Source organism: Platalea leucorodia (assembly GCF_965183815.1).
Source record: "Platalea leucorodia genome assembly, chromosome: 3".
NCBI lineage: Eukaryota > Metazoa > Chordata > Aves > Pelecaniformes > Threskiornithidae > Platalea > Platalea leucorodia.
The window spans coordinates 15300974-15320580 of record NC_138825.1 but is presented as its reverse complement, the minus strand read 5'-3'; the positions used below and the strand labels follow the sequence as shown (position 1 = coordinate 15320580).

Below are 19607 nucleotides of genomic sequence, written 5' to 3'. Positions count from 1 at the left end.
TCTAAATCTGCCTTTGAGGAACTGAGAACTGCTGTTTGCTGAAGTGCATTGTGCATGGATTTCCGTGTGAAGGCAAGGCCAGCTATTGACAGTTTACATGGTCTAGTATAATATGCCTTTGAAGGGATGTTCCTTTTTGCAGGATTCCTACTTGAGCTGAGGAAACGCCTTCCCATGAAGCAGTGAGTAGTATCCTTATCCCCAGGGCTCATACTTCAGAGACAGTGTTGTGGCCTTATGTCCATGTCTGTGCCTCTGCCCTTGCACAAAATCGCCAGAGATATGATTGAATTAGAGGGTGAGACTGTTGAAAGTCTTGTGAAACAGGGGTTACTCAATGTTTGTGACAGATCGCCTCTAGGTAAGTGTCAGTGAATTATTTTTGAAGGTCAAAGTTTTCCGCAGTTCAGCTCTTCTAAGAGGACTGATATGGCCTTTTTTGAATACACTGTATTGTAGTGGATGCAGCTAAGCTCTGTAAAGAAAATCGAAACAAAGGAGAAATCAACCCATGTCGTTAGGAGGAAGCTTGCTGTTGATCTGTGAAAGGCCTGGATGCACAGAGCTCCCAGAGAACAGTGGAGCAGGTGGCTGAGGTCTGAAAGCAATGTAGTGAGGGCAAGCAAGGCAGAGATTGAGATTTTTGCATTTGTTTGTACACTTGGAACTGCTCCAAACTGAGTGAGGGTGTGACTATGTAGAACAGCAGATTATTAGAATACCAAGAGACGATGCTATCGTGCTGGCTAGTGTCAGTATGTGTTACATCCAGGGCAGGGAATGCTTGAAAAGCATGACCTGAAGTCACCAAATCAGAACTAGCATCAGAAAATGTGCAAGGAGTTGACTAATACTCGTGCTTGCCATCAGTGTTTATTTCGGGAAAACAGTTGAGAATACCAAATGCTTGAAAAAACACCCACAGTTGTATACAGCATGATCCTGGTAATTAGGGAGAGGGAGTGGTGGTGTGTGGAATTAGGAAAGTCCCTTGGCAAAGCAGTTAGCAAATATTAAGGGACAGAAAAGACAGAAGAAGCAGAATTGGCTATGCATCAGCTATCTTGCGTTTAAGAATGACAAATTACTTCAGCCATATTCTTACAAATCAAGCTGTTCTGTGAAGAATTTAGCTTTTTTTGGTTCAAGGTTAATCCCCAAATGCCTTACTGAAATAAATGATAAAGTTAAAATAAGAAACAAGGTTGAGAGAGTTGGGAATCATGTATTGTGTATGTTTTCACTGTGAGGTGTTGCAAAGAGGTGAGAAACATTTCAGAAAGGGAGATGCTGACTTTGTCCAAACAGTTGGTGGATGGAGGAAGTCGGTGGTATTACCATAGGTGATATAGTCGATTCATGGTTTTCCAGGTGAAAAGCAAGGGAACAGTGTTGTTTAAAATTCCTCTGTACTTTTCTGGTAGAATTGAACATTGCAGTCCCTCTTTAATAGTACGGCTTTATTGTTTTCTATTTAGGTATCACACCAATATTAAAGGACTAAAGAGCTGCTGCTCTTTTCAGAGCTTGTGATCAGGGTCTTGCAACTTGCTAGAGTTTCACGTAGTTTGGGATAGAGAAGGCTGGCCATTAGCCCATACTGCAGACCTACTTCAGGACCTGATTTGGGTGCAGCCCAACCTCTCAGTGCAGTAGCTCCTGGTCGGTTTGGACTGCAGGCTGTTGCCAACAGTCAGACTTTCTGGGACACTTTCTGGAATAGCCACATAAGGAACATAGCTGCAGGTCCCTCACAATGTCCTTTCTGCACTGGCAGTCCACACCGTACAACTGGGGAACTAATCAGTTAATGACTCTTCTAGAGAGTCTCTATACCTTCTAATGAACACTGTGTGTAGTTTTCTACTGTGGGGGTGGGCACTTTTTTTTTATTTTATTTTTTTTACTGTGAGGGTGGTCAAACTCTGGCACAGGTTGCCCAGAGAGGTTGTGGAGTCTCTGTCCTTGGAGATATTCAAAACCCAACTGGATGCGGCCCTGGACAACCTGCTCTAGCTGTCTCTGCTTGAACAGGGTGGGCGGACTAGATGATCTCAAGAGGTCCCTTCCAACATAAATGATTCTGTGATACTTGTGCTTGGCTGCGTGAGATTACTGGCACTTCAGTATCTCTCAGCTGCCCTGTAGAGTCATTCTGTTCTGCTTTTATTTAATTCAATTTTTCTAGCTGTGTAGTGCTTTTTCTTTATCTGTTTAGATATTAATGTCTTTGCCAAAGGCAAAGTTCTTTCTGACTTGTATTGTTACTTGCAAGGATCATAGATCATCTTCTGACCAGCCTTCCAAATCTTTATACTGTCTTGGGGCTGGGAAGCACCAGCAATGGTGCCCTTTCGGTGAAACATGATTGAGGAGTCAGCTTACAGAGTTTCTTGCTCAAGCAGGTGATGAGCTGAAGTTCTCAGTTGTCCTGTTGTTGCACATTTACCCAAAAAGTTTCCAGCAAAATTTCTGTCTTTCTCTTGCCCTCCATGGACTATTTTAGTGAAAATCAAAACCCCTTGATCCCACAGAGTTGCGATAGAGTATTTCCTTGTTCAGGCTGGGCTTGCAGGGCTCAGGACATTCTGTCTGGTGCTACTCTATCTGGCCAATTCTAATCAGAGCACCACAAGATAACATTTTTTTTTCATCTTTGTCAAGCACTGTTTGGCTTACATTGTCCTGTTGCTCCCCTCTTCTGACAGGGCCTTGGCACTGTTGAACCAAAGCCGTTTTCTCACTGTGTGTTGGTAAGCTTGCTTGGGGAAGAGGGAAATTGCATTCTCTTTTTGGTACCATTAGGAATGTTGACCTCAGTATCACAACGTGTATTACTGTCCTTGCTGTGCAAGGAGGCCTGCACCCTCTACAGCACCTGACTTTACCCGTATGATCATTGCAGCACGAGCAGATGGGATCGTCCATGATGCCAGACCTCTTCCATGAGGAGTCACCATTTGAAAACAAGTCTTTCTTTCCAAATCCTCACCATGTGGTGGCATTCAGGCAACCATACCTTGTTGTAGAACCAGTGGCCACTACAGATTACAACCTTGGACCTCTCTTTTACTTGAGATCGCACCATGTGTTTACCCACTGTCTGCTGTAGGTGAAGTCGTCTGCTGTTTATCAACACCAGCCTGAGCAACCCTTTTGGCCTGACTACAGGAGTTGCTCACCACTTCTGTTGGGCTTGATTGTCTCTGGCTTATCCGTCCCTTCCATGGATGAAGGAGTAAGCAGGACTAAGTTTACCTGGAGGATCAGAAACTTTTCCTTCCTAAGGCTGCTTTGCAGTTGACAGCTACTGGGTGTCATGGAGAGTCCAAGGAACCACATTAGAGAGTAGACTTTTGCAGCAATAGATTCTTATATACATATTTATCTCTAAAATGTGCAATAAGTAACAAGCAATATGGAAATGATGAAAAATTCATGGTGTACAGCAATAAGAAATGTGTGTGTGTAGTTGGTAAGTATAGGGATAATAAATCAAAGTAATAGTATGAAAAAAGATGGTAAGAAAAATTATTTTATAGACAGCTAATAGAGAATTACCCTACTAGGAACGAAAATCTTACCTATAACAAATTCAGAAACTGTTTCAGGGATAGTTTGGCACATCTGCACAGGGAACTTCTGCATGAATACAGCTTCTCTGTCAGAAGAATACTGTTTTATTGCCAAGCCCTCATTTTACTACCTTAATCACTACTGTAAAATTATCTTTAAGTGAGATAATTGTATATGACTGTACCATTTGCACGTAATTTTAGCCTATTGGGCTTTTCAACTTTACAGTCAAGCATTTTGAGACCAAGCCTAAGCTGCATTGGCAAAATACTTCTTGCAGATACAACTTGTCTCCAGCAGAGAAGGTTGCTGGTTTAGTTGTACCTGCGAGTGTTTTGCTGTGTAGACAAGCCTTTTGATCACGTACGTTAAAAAGCAAATGGAAATAAGATCTATGTGGCTAAGTAAATTAGCAGCTTGTTTATCCAGAGAGCAAGAAGGGCCTTTGCTGGGTTTTCTGTTTCACCCCCTTAAGCTATGTCTGCATTAGTGAGCAGTATAGTACCAGCAGTTCAGTGGATAGAAGCAGTTGCTTAGGCCTATACATCTCCAGCATATATGGCTTGGGGATTTTATACTATAACCAGCATTTGTTTGGGGGATTTTGCTTTGAGTTAGTTTTAATCTGGTCCCCCTGTCTGAGGGACCAGTTGTTGGTTTGGATTGTCTCCTTTAGGGTTTGGGTACTGTTTAGTGTGCACCTGGAATGGAGCTGCTGGGTCTCTTTGCTCAGAAAAGTTTACATGACCCAAAGCCACTCTGTGAACAACACTGACACATGATAATTGCAATGATTTCAGGCAGTATGGGGGCTTGCTTTAAAACCTCATTGCTATTATAAACCAGGACTCTGATACTCCTGTTCTTTGAAATCATGGGGAAAAAATGGGATGGTTTCCTGTCATTGAACACATGGAAGGAAGAGTCCTGTCACTTCTAGAAAAGCAGATGTTTTCCCATATCTTCAATGCTTTTCTAACCCTTTGGAATACAGACAGACAGAAACCTGCCTGCTCTCTCTGTGACTTTTTTCCCCACCCTGAATTTGCTGTGGAGCAACATTCAGGTGGCAAAGGAGCATCTGTGAAATACTCTCTAGACTCTGTTTCCCATCTCTGAGGTCTTTGAGGTTAATCAAAACGCAACTGCTCTTAAAACAGCTCTTGCACAGCTTTCGAGGTGCTTGGCTTGGGCTACCTCAGTGTCAGTCTGCCTTTCCAACAGCAGCCTTAATTGCAGAAATAGTAAACCAGTATCCCTGATTAAATCCAGTGGATTATTTTCTCTAGCTTTCGGGCTTCTGCGGAGAGGGGTGTGGAAACCATCTTTACATGCCAAACCAGGCACTGTGTCTGCTCTAGATGCCCAGCTGGGGCCGTGTGAGGCCCAGCAGCAGATGCTTTGAATTCAAAAGTATTTTCTCTGTCCTTACCCACTTCTTGATAGGTCTCTCTGGGGGCACTCTGAGGGCTTGTGAGACTAGGTCGGTGCAAAAGGGTCTTTCATGAGGCAGGCAGTTCAGATGCCTTCTGGTCCACAGGCTCCCCAAAATATGGATGTGGCCACGCCATTCAGTTTCCTTTGCTGGGGTTTTTCTTCGGGCAGCCTAGCAGTCAGATTGTCCGTTAAAATGGCCAGATTATTCTGGTTCTGAGCACTGTTTTCTGTTCATCCGCAGTGGCAATTTTGCCCTGGTGTGAGGCTACGAGACCCCGTGTACTTGCCTTTGACCTCACGCGGCAGCCAGATATTCCTAAGCTCTCTTCAGTGTGTCATTTTCTTTGTAAATGCCTTCTTTTCAGTGTAACCGATCTCATTGCGTAGGACTCTGATTAATTTTATTCTGCAGTGCAGAGATCTTCTGCATATTGAATAGTTGTGCAAGATGCAGCCTGGTCACAGGCATTGTAGTTTTTCAGTACCTGATTTTATTACAGCAGATAGTGAAGCAGGTCTGTGTTGCTTGTTCCCTGTTTACTGCCAGGGATTGGACAGGTAAGGGTTTCCTAACGAAATAAGGGAAGAAAAGGGATCTTGCCTGTTTTTTCTCATTTGCCAGTCCTAGTCTTTGCTTTTTGCATATATGAGGTTTCTCGTGTTAAAGCGGTGCCTTAACTCTCTGTGATTCAGTTTGTTACTTTTATAGACGTGTTTTATATGTTTCTACAGTATTTTGCTAGGTTGATGTAACCAAGCTCTCTGTAAAGGCTGGAAAGCAGGGTGAATTACCCTTGGCAGGTTTTTAGGCTATCACAGGGTGGCAGATTCAGATACTTGATGTAGCTCTAGCCTCTCTGCCCAGCACTGCATTTTTGCATGTGGAAGAGTCCTATGCGTGTTTGAATGAACTGGCATTTAGGCCATATGTTTTCTGTGTCAACCATGGTGACACAGGATGGGGGAAGGACATGGGGTGGATGAAAGAGGATTTAAAACACACGTTTTTGAGGCTGTGTCGAGTTCTTGCTCCTTTGCTATTCTGCCTTGCCCTGTGTGGGATCTATTATCAGTTGCTCATCTTAAAGTTTTTAGTGGTCTTGGGAAACAAGTAGAGGAAATTATGCCATGCAAGGTCAGGCAGTTTTACCTTTTACTGTTCAATTAGAAGATGATGACTAGCCTTTTGTTTTTATGTCCTTTAGTTCATTCATTTATTACAGAAGCACTAGCAAGGTTAACCCAGTTGATTAAATCCCAGTTGATTACTATTGGATAATGTAGTTATTTAAGCCTTACCTCCAGCATAGAATTTGTTTTCTTTCATGTTCAAAACTCCTTGACTCCAGCCGAGTTGACAAGTCCCTGAAGTCAGCTATTTTGTCTGGCCAGAGATGAAACTTGCTAACTGCAAAGGAAAGAAAACTGTACGCTAGTCCGCTTTGTCAAGCTACAGACACCATTTCCAAGTAAAATTAGAAGATGATGAAAATAACTCTCATTTCATTTTCTAGTCCTGATGGATCCTCCATTTCTTTAGAATATTTGTACAGAAGTGAATTCAATATCCCCATGACATAAAATCTGTGATAAGCTGATAAACCTGATACCGATGTTGACAGATGAATGAAAAAGGATAGCTGTAAAACGTATATATCTGTAACGCAGAGCATGAGAAATAGCTGCAGCTTTCCAAATGCCAGTGAGAGCAATTGTATAGCTAGATGTCCACAACTGTGCATATAATAGAGACCCTGGCAGTGCCAAGTGCTCAAGCAAGTTATGTCACTAAGCACTTGAGCTTTTCCTATACAGTTGTCCTTAGGGTTGAGCTGCTGGATGGCTGTGCCACGCTGGTTATTTTTGGCCAGCAGTATACCATTGGTTTTGATACTTCATGTATTACCTGAATAAAAAGAAACTTGACTGATGATTCTGGAATTAGGCTGATTTTGTGATTAGAGAGGTTAGAGGTCGCTGCTGATGCACGAGGCAGGCCTTAAAGAAAAATGAGTGTTTGACACTGATAGATCTAGAGGCTAATTTAGGCTGGTGGGGGGCACCTCTGGAGGTCTCTAGTACAACCTCCTGCTCCAAACAGAAGGAAATAGATCAGGTTGCTCTGAGCCTTTTCCAGTGAAGTTTTGAATGACCTCCAAAGATAGAGATCCCACAGCCTCTCTGGGTCCCTGTTCCAGGGTTTGACCGCCCTCGTGGTGAAAAAGAAATGACGCCTAATGGGAATTTCCCATGTTGCAGCTCGTGTCCAATGCCTCTCTGTGCGCCTCTGAGGAAGGTCGGGCTCCATCTTCTTGGCACTCTTCTGCTGGTCGGAGCCACCTAACAGATCCCCCTCTGCTGCCTTCCTAAGGCTGAACAAACCCAGTTCTCTGACACTTTCTTTGAATGTCGTGTTCTCCTTTTCCTGCAACCATCCTGGTGGCCACTGCTGGGCTTGTGCTGTTGTGTCAGTGTTGCTCTTGTACTGCAGAGGAAATGCAAGAATTGATAAGGTAACAGCTGTAAGAGTAACAAGAATTGCCATGAGATTTATGATAATCTATGCAGCAGAAGTTTCTTCAGTGTTTTGGGTGGACTGTTAGCAATGAGACAGCTCATATATGGAGGTGAATCACAAAATAATTTTAGCATAAATTGAAAAGATTAAATTCTTGAACTCCTTTGGGGAGAGGAATGGTTATTTGTTTTCTGCAGGTTAAAATGCAGGAAATAGGGAGTCTGTTACCAAAAAAAAAAAAGATACTTCAAATTGCAACAATAATGTCACATATTTCTTTCTTACTATTTATTTGATTAGTTTTGATTGCTGTATTGAAAATACATTAGGAATATTTAAGAACTTAAACGAGTAGAAGTTTAGAATTAATATTGTTTTCCAGCGGTTTGAAATTGATCCGTATGGTAAAATACACTCAAAAAAGGATCATCATTTAATTTTTTTAAGTGCTGTGTAATGAAAGTTCTTCATGTAATGAAATTTTTAAAGTATTAACATAGGGTTTTTAATCATATCTCTACAAGGTGATGAATAACTATCCTAGGGTGGAAGGGTTTTCCAGACACTTGAATTTATTTTTATACATGAGGACATAGTTATTGACTGTAATTCTTAAGTTCGTTCAGAACAAGGATGATGAAGACCATTTCAGTAACTGAAATATTTGTATTTATTTCTTACCCAGTATTATATGGGAGATTGTTATGTTCATTTTAGTTTAAAGGCAGTAGAAAGAGTATTTTTGTATGGGTGAAAGTTAAAACATTGCCTTAACTAAATGCTTGGAAAAATGAATGCATGTGAGACAAAATAAAACATGTTCTCTGAAACTTTTCTCAGGTCAGTGTTTATGAACATCAGGCTGACTTATTCCTCCAACCCATGTTATTTAGTTAACAGACCAAAACTCTTTATAATCTCTTGCTCTGTTCCTTTACTTTGTTGGAAGATAACTGCTTTGGTTTTGTAATAAACAAATACAGATGTAGGACTTATTTTGAGCTTCTGATCTTCTGTAATATCCGAGTGGCTCTTCAGCGGAACAGTCTAGGAAAGGAGCAAGTGTGATCTGGCAGTTAGTGCAGTAAAATGGTTGTGAGGCTCCCCATACTAAGTATACCTTGAAAAAACTTTTTTCCTTTTCTTACTTTTCGGGGTTAAAATATGCTTTGCTGCTCTCTGTGCTATGATCTTCATGCTTGAGGAGGGCATGTGTGAGGAAAGAGGGCTATGTCCTTCTGCCTTAAAGGAAAGTATGACAGTCCCATCATCCTGGCTGCACAGGAGGTTATTAAGATGATTGTTCTTGTGGGCTTCATAATTCTGATCAGCCTCAGGACTGATCTGCAGGAATCCCAAACTCATGCCTGGCTGTCCGCCTCCATCTGCTGCTTCAGCATGGCATGAACTCCTCTGAGAGAGCAAACAAACAGCTGTAACCCGGTGCCTCCTTTAGTTGAAATATGAGTAAAAGCCTCGGAAACACAGAGGGGTTCATGCTGCAAGCATTTATCCCATCTATATGACCAGCTGGCTGTACATACACCACCTGTAAATATGGCCTGCTTTCTCTACTCTCTGTTATATTCCTTTTGTTTAATGCAGGAATCGGCACAGTCTTCCCTCCCTCCCTTTTCTTCTTTTCCTGATGTTGCTTGTGTTGCAGAATAGTGCATGGGAGAGCTGTTCCAGGGAGGGCCAAAATTCCCAAGACCATCAGGTCAGCTAGGAGCCCATTTTAGGCTGGAAAGGAGGATTCAGTATAAAATCACGTCAGTTTGGGGATATGGGTCATCAGGAACTATCAGTCAGTTCATCATTTTCAAAAATTATATTAAGCAGAAACACATTGTTGGCCTAAATGTGCATACAATTCTCAAAGATAATAAATTAAAAATTTAAATGCTTTTTCTTTCTGTAAAATTTTGTGATCCAGAAAACAATAATGTTACGGAGGAAACTGATTTTTTTTTTTTTTTTTTTTTTTTTTTAAAAAAAGAAAGGTCTCAGGAATATATTCGAAATCAGAAGAGGCAGTACCAAATAAGCAGGGATGTGTCTTAAGTCACAATCAAGTGTATTGGACACTACCACTCCTGTTCTGCTGAAATGATTGATTTAGGTGGTCAGGTTCTCCCTGTCAGAGAATTGGTTTTTAATGTTCTTGTCTGTAGTTTTACAGCAATAAAAAGCACATGGTGTCCTGCCTCTCAGTGTTTTGTAATTATTTAAAACAATAAAAGCAAGTAAAAATTGGAGTCACTTACTCTTTTTACCACACAGTAGCTCTCATTGCCAGTCCAAACAGTCATTTTTTTGGCTGTTGACTCAATATCCATCTCCTGGTGCTCTGAAAGGCAAAATAAAGCAAAGTGGGACTCACAGTGTGTCTGTAAGTAAGCCAGGCTGGTCTGTGTGAATCCATACGGACTTAAAGAAGTCAGGTCTGGGATAAGTGTGGACCTGCACTGACCTGTCCATCCTGTCTGAGACCTGTGTAGATGGGCAGTTTGCTGAAGCACACAGGTATCATAAGCTCCTATAAAGAGATATAAGACAAAGATGATCAGTGGGCTGGAGCACCTCTCCTATGAGGACAGGCTGAGAGAGTTGGGGTTGCTCAGCCTGAAGAAGAGAAGGCTCCGGGGAGACCTTATAGCAGCCTTCCAGTACCTGAAGGGGGCCTACAAGAAAGCTGCAGAGGGACTTTTTATGAGAGAGCATAGTGATAGGACAAGGGGTAATGGCTTTAAATTGAAAGAGGGTAGATTTAGATTAAAGGAAGAAATTCTTCACCATGAGGGTGGTGAGGCTCTGGAACAGGTTGCCCAGAAAAGTTGTGGATGCCCTATCCCTGGAAGTGTTCAAGGCCAGGTTGGATGGGGCTTTGAGCAACCTGGTCTAGTGGAAGGTGTCCCTGACCATGGCAGGGGGGTTGGAACCAGATGATCTTTAAGGTCCCTTCCAACCCAAACCGTTCTATAATTCTATGATGACTGGATCTTTCTGAGGTTATCCAGAAATGTAGCCACAAATGTGGCTTTGAGGCTGCCTTCACATCGGCAGGCAGCGTAGCCATCCGTATTGGGACCCATGGCAGGAAGACATGTAGGACAGTTGAGGCTTGCTGGTGGTCCCTTCTTGGTAATGCCCAGGCCAGGACGTGTGCTACATCCAAACAGTGTCTCAAGGAGTTCCCTCAGAAAACCAAAAACCTGTATGTCAAAATCAACACTGAATTTGCAATGAATTTGCAGATAGTAGAGTAACAGTGGCACCCAGTACTCATGGTCATGCACAAGACATGGGCTTGGTATGTGAGAAAAAGGATCAAGGAAGAGTGCGCAGGCTGCCCTGATGTGTACTGAAGAGGGTACTTTCCTGATCTCTTAATATATTTTCCTGAAATATGGTGGCTTGTGATATTCCTTGATGGTTTCAGCACGGTCTTGCACGCTCAGTCCTGAAACTGGACAATGTCCTTAAGTCTGTGCCAGAGACATGAAGGATCTGCAGCCGCGTAGCCTTCCTGCTTATCTAACCAGATAGAGCTGGATACTAGGATTGGTTGGTTGGTTGGTTTGTTTTAAGCCTGTTCTTCCAAAGGAAGTAAGGAGTAACCAAGGCCTCTGTCTCTCCAGCTCTGGTTGCCAGCAACTCTGTCATCTACTTGTGGTAGGAGAGAGAGTGTGGGTGTTCTGCTGTGGGATGCTGGGCGCTGGAGGGCAGGCTCTTGATGCTCTTCTCAAGAGCCCTGGGATGGAGCTCCATATTCCACAGCTGTATGTATTGCTCTGGTCAAAGCTTTGGTTCTCCAGTGAGAAAGCTGCTGCTTTGTCTCCTGCTGCCCTCCAGGTCCCTATTCTGTCACATCTTGCTGTCCCCTACAGTTTTTGATAGCCCAGGCCTATGGTGCACACAATGAGAGCAATAGCAGGGTCCCGAGGGTGCTACAGGCAGTGCAATTACTGATTACTGTACATGTTCATGTTCTTTTTTTTTTCTTATTTTAAAACTGGGAAGTATCAAACAATAAGCTTTGGTTTAAAAACTAATTAAAATCACCATTGCTCAAGTGCTACAAAGAAATACAGGGCAAAGCTATGCAATGATACTTACCCTCTTCCCTGCTTAGAAACCCCACCAGGAACCACACGTTCACCATTGTGGTGTGCATCAACCTGTACTCTGTTATCAGTAGTCTGCTATTAGAAGAACGCACGCATCATACCTCCCTGTTTGCTAATACAGAGAGCACACCATCAGAAATCCTTTACAGGTCAGGATCTGAAACCACAGCCTTTTTTTTTGGTTTTTTTTGAAGATAGGTCCTGCCTGGTGCCATGTGATGAAATGTAGACATTGCAGCAGCATTTTTGTACCACAGAGAATGAACCTAGAGGACTAGCGGAGTGTTGCGGGGTGGCTGGTTGGTTTTGATTTTGCCTGAATAGATGTAGTTGGTACTTCTAACACCATGCCAGAACTCATCATGAAATTGCCCAGGTTTATTTCCTTCTTTTATTATGAAACTGCTTTAATATTTCAATGGAGTTTTTCCTTAAGCATCTTTCTTTTCCAGATGTTTCTGACTATTAAAATCAGGGTTTGTCGATGTTGAAGTAGCATTAGTTTAGCTGTTTCAGGGTAAGCAATGCTAATAGGCAAGAGTAGTGGTGGTGCGTAAAAGTCAGCATTTACTGAGCAGTGTTGGTGTAATGAGCTTAAACGTGCTGCCAGTGAACCTGTGAAACCATGTGTGCTACCCATGGTTTAGTTCAGGGACGGTGGTGGTTGTGGTGGTGTTGCATGCATGTGGTGGTGGTATAAGCTGCAGTTTGTCACAGTCTCACTTGTGCCCTGTGGCAGTTTGAGGATTCAAGGATCCCTGACGCTGATTTCCACTCATGGCTATTTCACAAGCAGTTTTCTTGTTGAATGTCAGTACTCTCCTGAGCTACAAGACTGGGAAGTAGAAACAAAATCAATCTGTTCTGCAAAACTCCCTGCCTGGTGCCACTTACGCTTACAAGCCCTTGATCAGAAACCATTTTTCTAAAAATTGTGATCACAGGGTTGTTATCTTATGTTCCATTCTGTATGTTTCTGTTTCTTTTCAGGGAAGGATCATGTTTGCAGATTTATTGGCTGTGGAAGGAATGAAAAATTTAATTATGTGGTCATGCAGCTTCAGGTGAGTTCTGTGCTTCCTCTCTCCCCCCTGTCCCATGGAGATGGCGTCACAGGGAAGGATTTACAGTGAGAGAATAAGGCCAAGCACTGGTGTAGAGACTTTGTTGTGCATAGAAAGTGGGTGGAATGGGAGACAGTGAGAAGGGGTGGTGTTGCTGTGATATCCCTTGGGATAGCTCCAGTTGTCAAGGTATTTCATAGCTCTGCTTTTCTGTTTAAGATGGCTTTCTGTCAGTTTTCTGGGGAAAGCACTCAATTCAGAATGCTTGCAGGAGCTACCCACAATATCATGCAGCAGTGGCAGCTGTTTGAAATATCTCCTGCTGAGCTCTGTGATGCAGCATACAAAATATGTCTCATATCAGAGCTCAGAGTACGGTGGGAGCCAGTGGTGTCACACCAGCAGCAGAGTCTTCTCTATGAAAGGGAGTGATCTCTGGCTCCCCCGTCTCTACCAAACTCAGCAGTAGCTTGGCTTCTGCTGTGAAAGTGTTTTCTCCTGTTTCAACACTGCTGATATTAAGTCAATATGGGTAAATGCATGGGTAGCTAGCACATGGTGACTGTATTGCTAGACATCCAGCTACTCCTATCAGAGTTAGCCAGCTAAAGTCTTACATGGGTGTCTACACAAGCCACAATAACAACAGGAGCTGCAGGGACCTCTGCATACTTCAGCATGAAACTTCACCAAGAAAGCATATGTAATTAGATCTTCAGAGTCCAAATATGGTGGTACTGTCATGAAAACAGCTTTCTTTTTCATGAAAGCAGCTTGCTTTTACAGCATACAGTCACAGGAGAAAGAGTTGGAGGGGAACAAGTGGGAAGAGATGGCTGAGTCAAAAACACATGGAAGAAAGGCCTTTAAGGAGCGGGAGATTGTCCCTGGCTCAAGGGGAATACTTTCAAACTAAAGGTGCTTCTTTCTGACACAGTTGCCTTGGAAGCTGGCCTGTTTCAGCACCTGACATAAGAGTTGACAGCGAACTAACTTGTTCTGGAGCTTGTATCATCAGGGTTTTTCTGTGCAAAGCACGATACCAGCCTACCCTTCCCCTGAAGAGCTTACAGCCCATGTCATGTTTCTTTATGTATAATTTGGGTGACAGAACACGCTGAAGGAAAGTGAGAAGGTTGAAGCACTAAGTAATGAGAAGTAAGCTGCTGCATAAACTGGAAGGTTATTTTAATTAGTAAATGGTGAATGAAGTAAAATAGACACCAGCAGACCCCAATACTTCTTTAAAATAAACTTCTGATTCTTTTGAAGTGTAGTTCTACTTTGTAAGGTGGATATATAAAACCAGTAAATTCCTGGTGCTTGGGTTTGCCTTTTACGCACTGTTGGCATCCCAGCTGCTGTTATCAAGAGAAAAAAACCTTTTGCTCTCTAACCAACCCTGGCTATTGCTGCTGCTGCAGGGTGAGTGTGAATATGATTCTTGAAAGGGCTAATCTGGAGCTCATGGAAGAACAAGGCTTCTGACCCCCCAATCCTGGCCTTAATAAGCCTGATGAAGATGACTATATCTTGGAAAAAAACTTCTCTGCACAGAATCTCTTACTTACTAGCCTGTTCTTGACTCTGTAGCTGAGCTTGTAGAGTAGGCAGAGCTAAAAATCATTTCATTATTTTCAAATGAAGACTTTGATACTTAAAGCATTAGCTAGTTTTGCACCATCACTCTTCAGGCTAAAATTCTCCTTCAACTTCAAGGTCTGCTGAGACATGGTTTATCAATCATGTGTCCCTCTGACTGTTGTGTACTGCAATTCTCCCTTTCTCTTCAGTCACCGGGACTGAGGCTTCCACTCTAAGCTTTGCAACTCAGTGCATCTGCTCTGTTTCTTAGCCAGCCTGATGGTGTTTATTTGGGAAATAATGCTCGTTTTCTGTCTTTTCCTGGGGGCAGTATTGGGTATTCACATGCCTTGGGTTGTTTCTGGAGAGCAGGTGTCTGAGACTGCCTCCCAAACCAGCTGGGGAAAATTATGGCACATTTCAGTGTGTGGCTCTGAAAAAAACATCTGCCTTTCCCTGTTACCGTTGGATAAGAGAGTTGGTGTCCAAGGAACCACTTTACAGTGGAAAGATAGATCTGCTGTCAATTCAGTAACTTGGATCTTTCAGAATAGTGATGACAAATCTGTGCTGCCTCTAGTAAACTGTCACAGAAATTAAAAAAGAAAAGCACTTGAGAAGTAGCTTAGTCTTATTTTCTTCATGCTAAGGAGCAAACCTGGGGCAGTTGCTGGGGCTTGGCTATATCTGTATGAGCTGACCTGTATCAAGCGTGGTTGTTCAAGGGATCAGAGCCCTGAGGTGAGACATGGGTTGAACCAGTTTGAGAGACTAGTCATATGCTAAAAGAGCCAGTTGCAGTTCGCCCCTTAACGTCTGTAAATAACTTGAGAACTGGAAATGGGTGGATGAATACTTGGCATTTCACTGGTTTGGAGAGCAATCTGTGTTTTCTCATCAAATGTTTGGAATCTTTTATATATCTTCTGTTGTGAATTTTGTTTGAATACTGGACTTGTATTATAAGCATGTATGTCTTTGCAGAAGCAGAATCAAGAGTTTCTATAGTATAGTGATAATCAGCATGTCCGTACAACTTTTGTTCTTGATGCATTTTCTCTGAAACAGTGGGCTCTTATTCCTAATATTTTTGATCAGTTGAGAAATGCATTAGTTCTGTGGATTAGAGTGCTACTCTGCCACAGAGTATACTCATTTTGACATCTTCTTTCTCTGTACAAATCTAAAGAGGTATAGGCAAAACTGAGATGAAAGAGATCAAAGAACACTGCGATTCTTCTGGTGTTTAGTCTGTCCTTTTTTTTTTTTTTTTTTTTAAATTGTTTTTATTTTCATGCACAGCTGGTAGACTTTTTTTCCCCCAGAAATTTAATTAACTGGAGGTAGATTACCAATTTTTTTAATAAGTATTTTTTAAGTCAGTGGAAAAATCCTCCTCTCCTGATTTTGAGTATGATACTCTTGATAGACAACTTTCCCCATTGTGGCATTGCCTCAGCAATTCTGACTTGAGCTTGAGCCAGACAGTTGTGTTCTAGGGAGTTTCTGATGAAACTGCTTCTATATGAGCTGTAATAGATAGTGGCTTCATGACCTGCTTATCATATTCGTACTGCTTTAGTCTTTAGATGGCCCAGAGAACAGTCAAAGGTTGTTCTTAAATCAGCTTCTGTATAGTCTGGGTTTAACAGTAAGGAGATGCTGGGCTCATACAGTTTGAGGCACTGCTGTCCATGCCATGCCTATTTCCCAAATAGTACATCAGCTGACTTCCCAAGATAACGGTCTGATATCTTCTTATCAGCAAATGCATCACTTACTTACTTACTTAAAAGTTAAAATGAAGTATTGGAAGATCATATACAAGAAATAAAGCAGACATAAGGTGAGCACCCGTCTGATTAGCATTTCTGCTTTTTTGGGGATGCATGGTAGAACTTGCAGCTGTGAAATGCTATGCTTTAGTGTGATGGTTTAAGTGTTCTATTGATTGTTTCAGGGCCGAAATCTTGCAGATCTCAGAAGGAGTCAGCCTCGAGGGACTTTCACGCTGAGCACAACGCTGCGATTAGGCAAACAGATTCTGGAATCAATAGAAGCCATTCACTCTGTGGGATTCCTGCATCGTGACATCAAGCCTGTATGTTGTTTTGGAAATTTTCCTTTTGGTTGTATGTCTGTCTGTTCTGCTTGAGTCAATAAAGACAGTCTGAATATGGGCAGCTCTCAGTGGCGGCATTTAGGCCTCCTTGCACACTCCCTCTGTCTGACACGTTGGCTATTTTCTATAAGTACAGAATAATAATATAGTATTGCCATTCCTTTAAGTGCATAGCAATCTAGTTTTTATCAGCAGAGGCTGCTCCATGGTGGGTTAGTAGCTGTCAGTCATACTTGTACAGTCAAGATCACGTGACGAAGAAATCTAATTTTGAGCAATCATTTGGAGTCCAACCAATTATTACTATAAAAGGAGTTCAGAAAGGATGTCTTGCTCTATGACCCATCACTTGAATAAATGCTATTTCATGTATTTGACTTAGCTAAATAATCCTCTTAATCTTTTCTGAGCAATTGCCAAAAAAATTGGAGCACAGTTTCCAGTGTCGGAAACACAGTCACGGTGTTGGTTATCTGCCTAGGTGAGGCGCAATAATTCCAAGCCTCACTGTAGGAACCAGTCTTTTACCTGCAGCTCTTCACTACTTGACCTGAACACTTGTTGCTACATCATCCCTGAGACCGTCTTTTTTCCAGCAAGATCATTTGCTGCTTTTAAAATCAGCTGGTTTTGGCTGATCAGATTCAGCTGAATATCAGTCACTAATGTGACTGGCCACAAATCCTTTAGCAGCCATCCCTTATGGTAAAGGATATAACTTTAAGATGGGGGTTAAAAAAGAGCTGCTCCATTTGCTTGTTGTCAGTTTATTTACTAAGAACCAAACCCAGTGCTTTTTATATGTCTGAATGTTCAGATACGTTTAGATAATGCAATACAGTGGATGGAGATTCTGGGAGTTAGGGCAGAATAACACATGCTAGCAGCTGAACCACGAACAGAAGCATTTGTCTACAATAACTCCAGCCTGTTATGCAAGTGATGGAGCTCTCACTGCAGAGCTAGTGGTGTTAAATGTAGCTCTTTCTCATAGCAGCTGAAATTTAGCTAAGCTAATGTGAATTTTAGTTATTTTGAGACTCCACAGTCACTTATCTGCAAAGTGAACTTCTTAACATGGCAGTGATTCTCTAATCATGATGTTTGAGATGCATCTTAAAATTCTTCTCTTTGACTTACGTTTCCACCAGAGGCATGTGGGGCTATATGACAAAGTTCTGTTAACAAATGGCCACTCTTACCCAAGTTACTGGTATCAAATTGATTTTTTTCTTTCTTTCTTTGTCTAGTCCAATTTTGCCATGGGCCGCTTACCTTCAACATACCGGAAGTGTTACATGTTAGACTTTGGTCTGGCCCGTCAGTATACCAACACTACCGGTGAAGTCCGGCCAGTAAGTAAATTTTAAGCAATTTTTTTCCACTTCTGCAACTGCTTAGGCATGGAAAGGTTTTGTGATTTTGTTTGTTTTGTGGTTGTTATGCTTGGTCATTATATTGGACTGCATTTTCTGCAAGGTGAGAAGCAGCAGGTGACTTCAACTGAGTTGGGAATCTAAGAAAGGATGCTTGCTTTTGTCTTACAAGGTGTGTGGATTTTTTTTTTTCTTTTTTCTTCCTTTAGGATAATCATATTTTCCACAGGCTTGGAATACTTGCTGAGTACATTATGGCCAAGCAAAGAGGGTGAGCCCAATGCTGGCCATGTAACTTTTGTAGTCTCAGAGGACTGGTCTAGTTCAGTTCTCTGAGATCTGGGAAACCAGGTCAGTTCTTAAAGCTTTTTATGAAAAAAATGCTAGAAGTTAGAGGCTGACCTAATCTCTGAGGCTGAACTTACTGTGAACTGCAACCTGTAATGCTGTTCTCACCCTTGCCACCCAAAACTTGGCTTTGGTTTCATATATATTGCCCCCTGTCCAGATTTCTTAGCAGGAGTATTTCAGCATGCCTGCTTGGAGGGGAGGTAAGGGCAGGGGGCATAACTTGCGGCACGTGACGTGTGCATTATCTTCAGTCCTTTTACCACCACTGTATTATCTGGGGTCACTCATAAGGATGCGTTAAGCTTCAGATGCTCTAAGTATCAGTCAGAGCATTCCTGGATTTATTTCAGAACATAGCACAAGCAGGGAGGGCTCAGACAATCTCTCTGTTTATCATCCTAGGCTTATACCTTTTGGAATGCACTTCTTTTCCATCTGCAAGATAATTGTTCTGGAAAATGTTTACAGCGTGAGAACTAAATTCAGAGACTCTATAGTGCAGGATATGGTTGGGGAGTGGGAAGAAAGCAAAGATCAGTGAGCAGATTTTGTGTCTTTAGCAGATGAACACAGCTGGGGGATTTTTCTTCTATTTTTTTCTTCTTTTTTGTAAGTCTTTTCAGTTAGACATTGCAAGCCTTTTCTTTTTAGCTGTAGATGGGAGCAGCTCCAAAGGTCGTGTCTGCATCTTATTCTTAAAAAGACACATGCTATGTACTACTGGTCTTCCTTGTCAATGCTATTTAGTCTGGGGATAACCCTTCTCCATATTGCCCTTTTCAAAATGCAGCCCCACTCCTTTCCTCTTTCTGCAGTCAGAATTCAACCCCATTACAGATTGAAACTGGCATTTGGTTTTCTGCAAAATTTTCTTCATTGCTTCAGTGAAGCAACTATGTTTAATGTCTGTATTTCAAGGCCCGTTGTTTGAACACTTTTCTTTCTTTACAATTAAAGAAAGTAATTTTTCCAGATGTCTCTTCTTTTGGATCGTCTCTTTTCTTCCTTTCTCCCATGAATTGAAAATTACTTTGCTTTTATTTTGCTACATCCTTAGAGAATACTCCCAGGCCCTGTTTTTGGAAACAGCACTACATCCAGCCTTGACATTTTTCAGAGCAAAAGATTCTTCAGCTGTTCAATCCTTTTGTGTCTCTACTGCCTGATACCACTGCTGAGTCCCACTTACTGGACTGAGACATTTGCCTGGATAAGCATGGTGTGATTGCTGCCCAAATAATACACTGAGGATTAGGAAGGAGATGGGGGTGAAGGGCAGTATGAAGACAAGTGAAATGAGATTCTTTTGGTGGGTTTTTTTCTTTTTTTAATTAAGAACTTTATCTTTTATTTCACCAAAGAGATTATTTCAAGACAGTAAGGTAGATTATTCTTTCTCCGTTCTCTTTCAGTTCCTTTATCCATGAAGAATACAATTCCCAGATTTAT

The 19607-nt window shown here is 42.0% G+C and overlaps 1 protein-coding gene across 1 annotated transcript in view; it reads left to right on the top strand.

Annotated features, from left to right (window-relative positions):
• Positions 1-19607, top strand: part of TTBK1 (tau tubulin kinase 1) — a gene marked incomplete at its 3' end in the record, with an annotated part of 95396 nt that overhangs the window by 9727 nt on the left and 66062 nt on the right. Inside the window, exons 3-5 of the mRNA XM_082308021.1 lie at positions 12652-12725; positions 16270-16410; positions 17682-17786. Coding sequence (XP_082164147.1) covers positions 12652-12725; positions 16270-16410; positions 17682-17786 — 320 coding nt within the window. The remainder of the gene's footprint in view (positions 1-12651; positions 12726-16269; positions 16411-17681; positions 17787-19607) is intronic.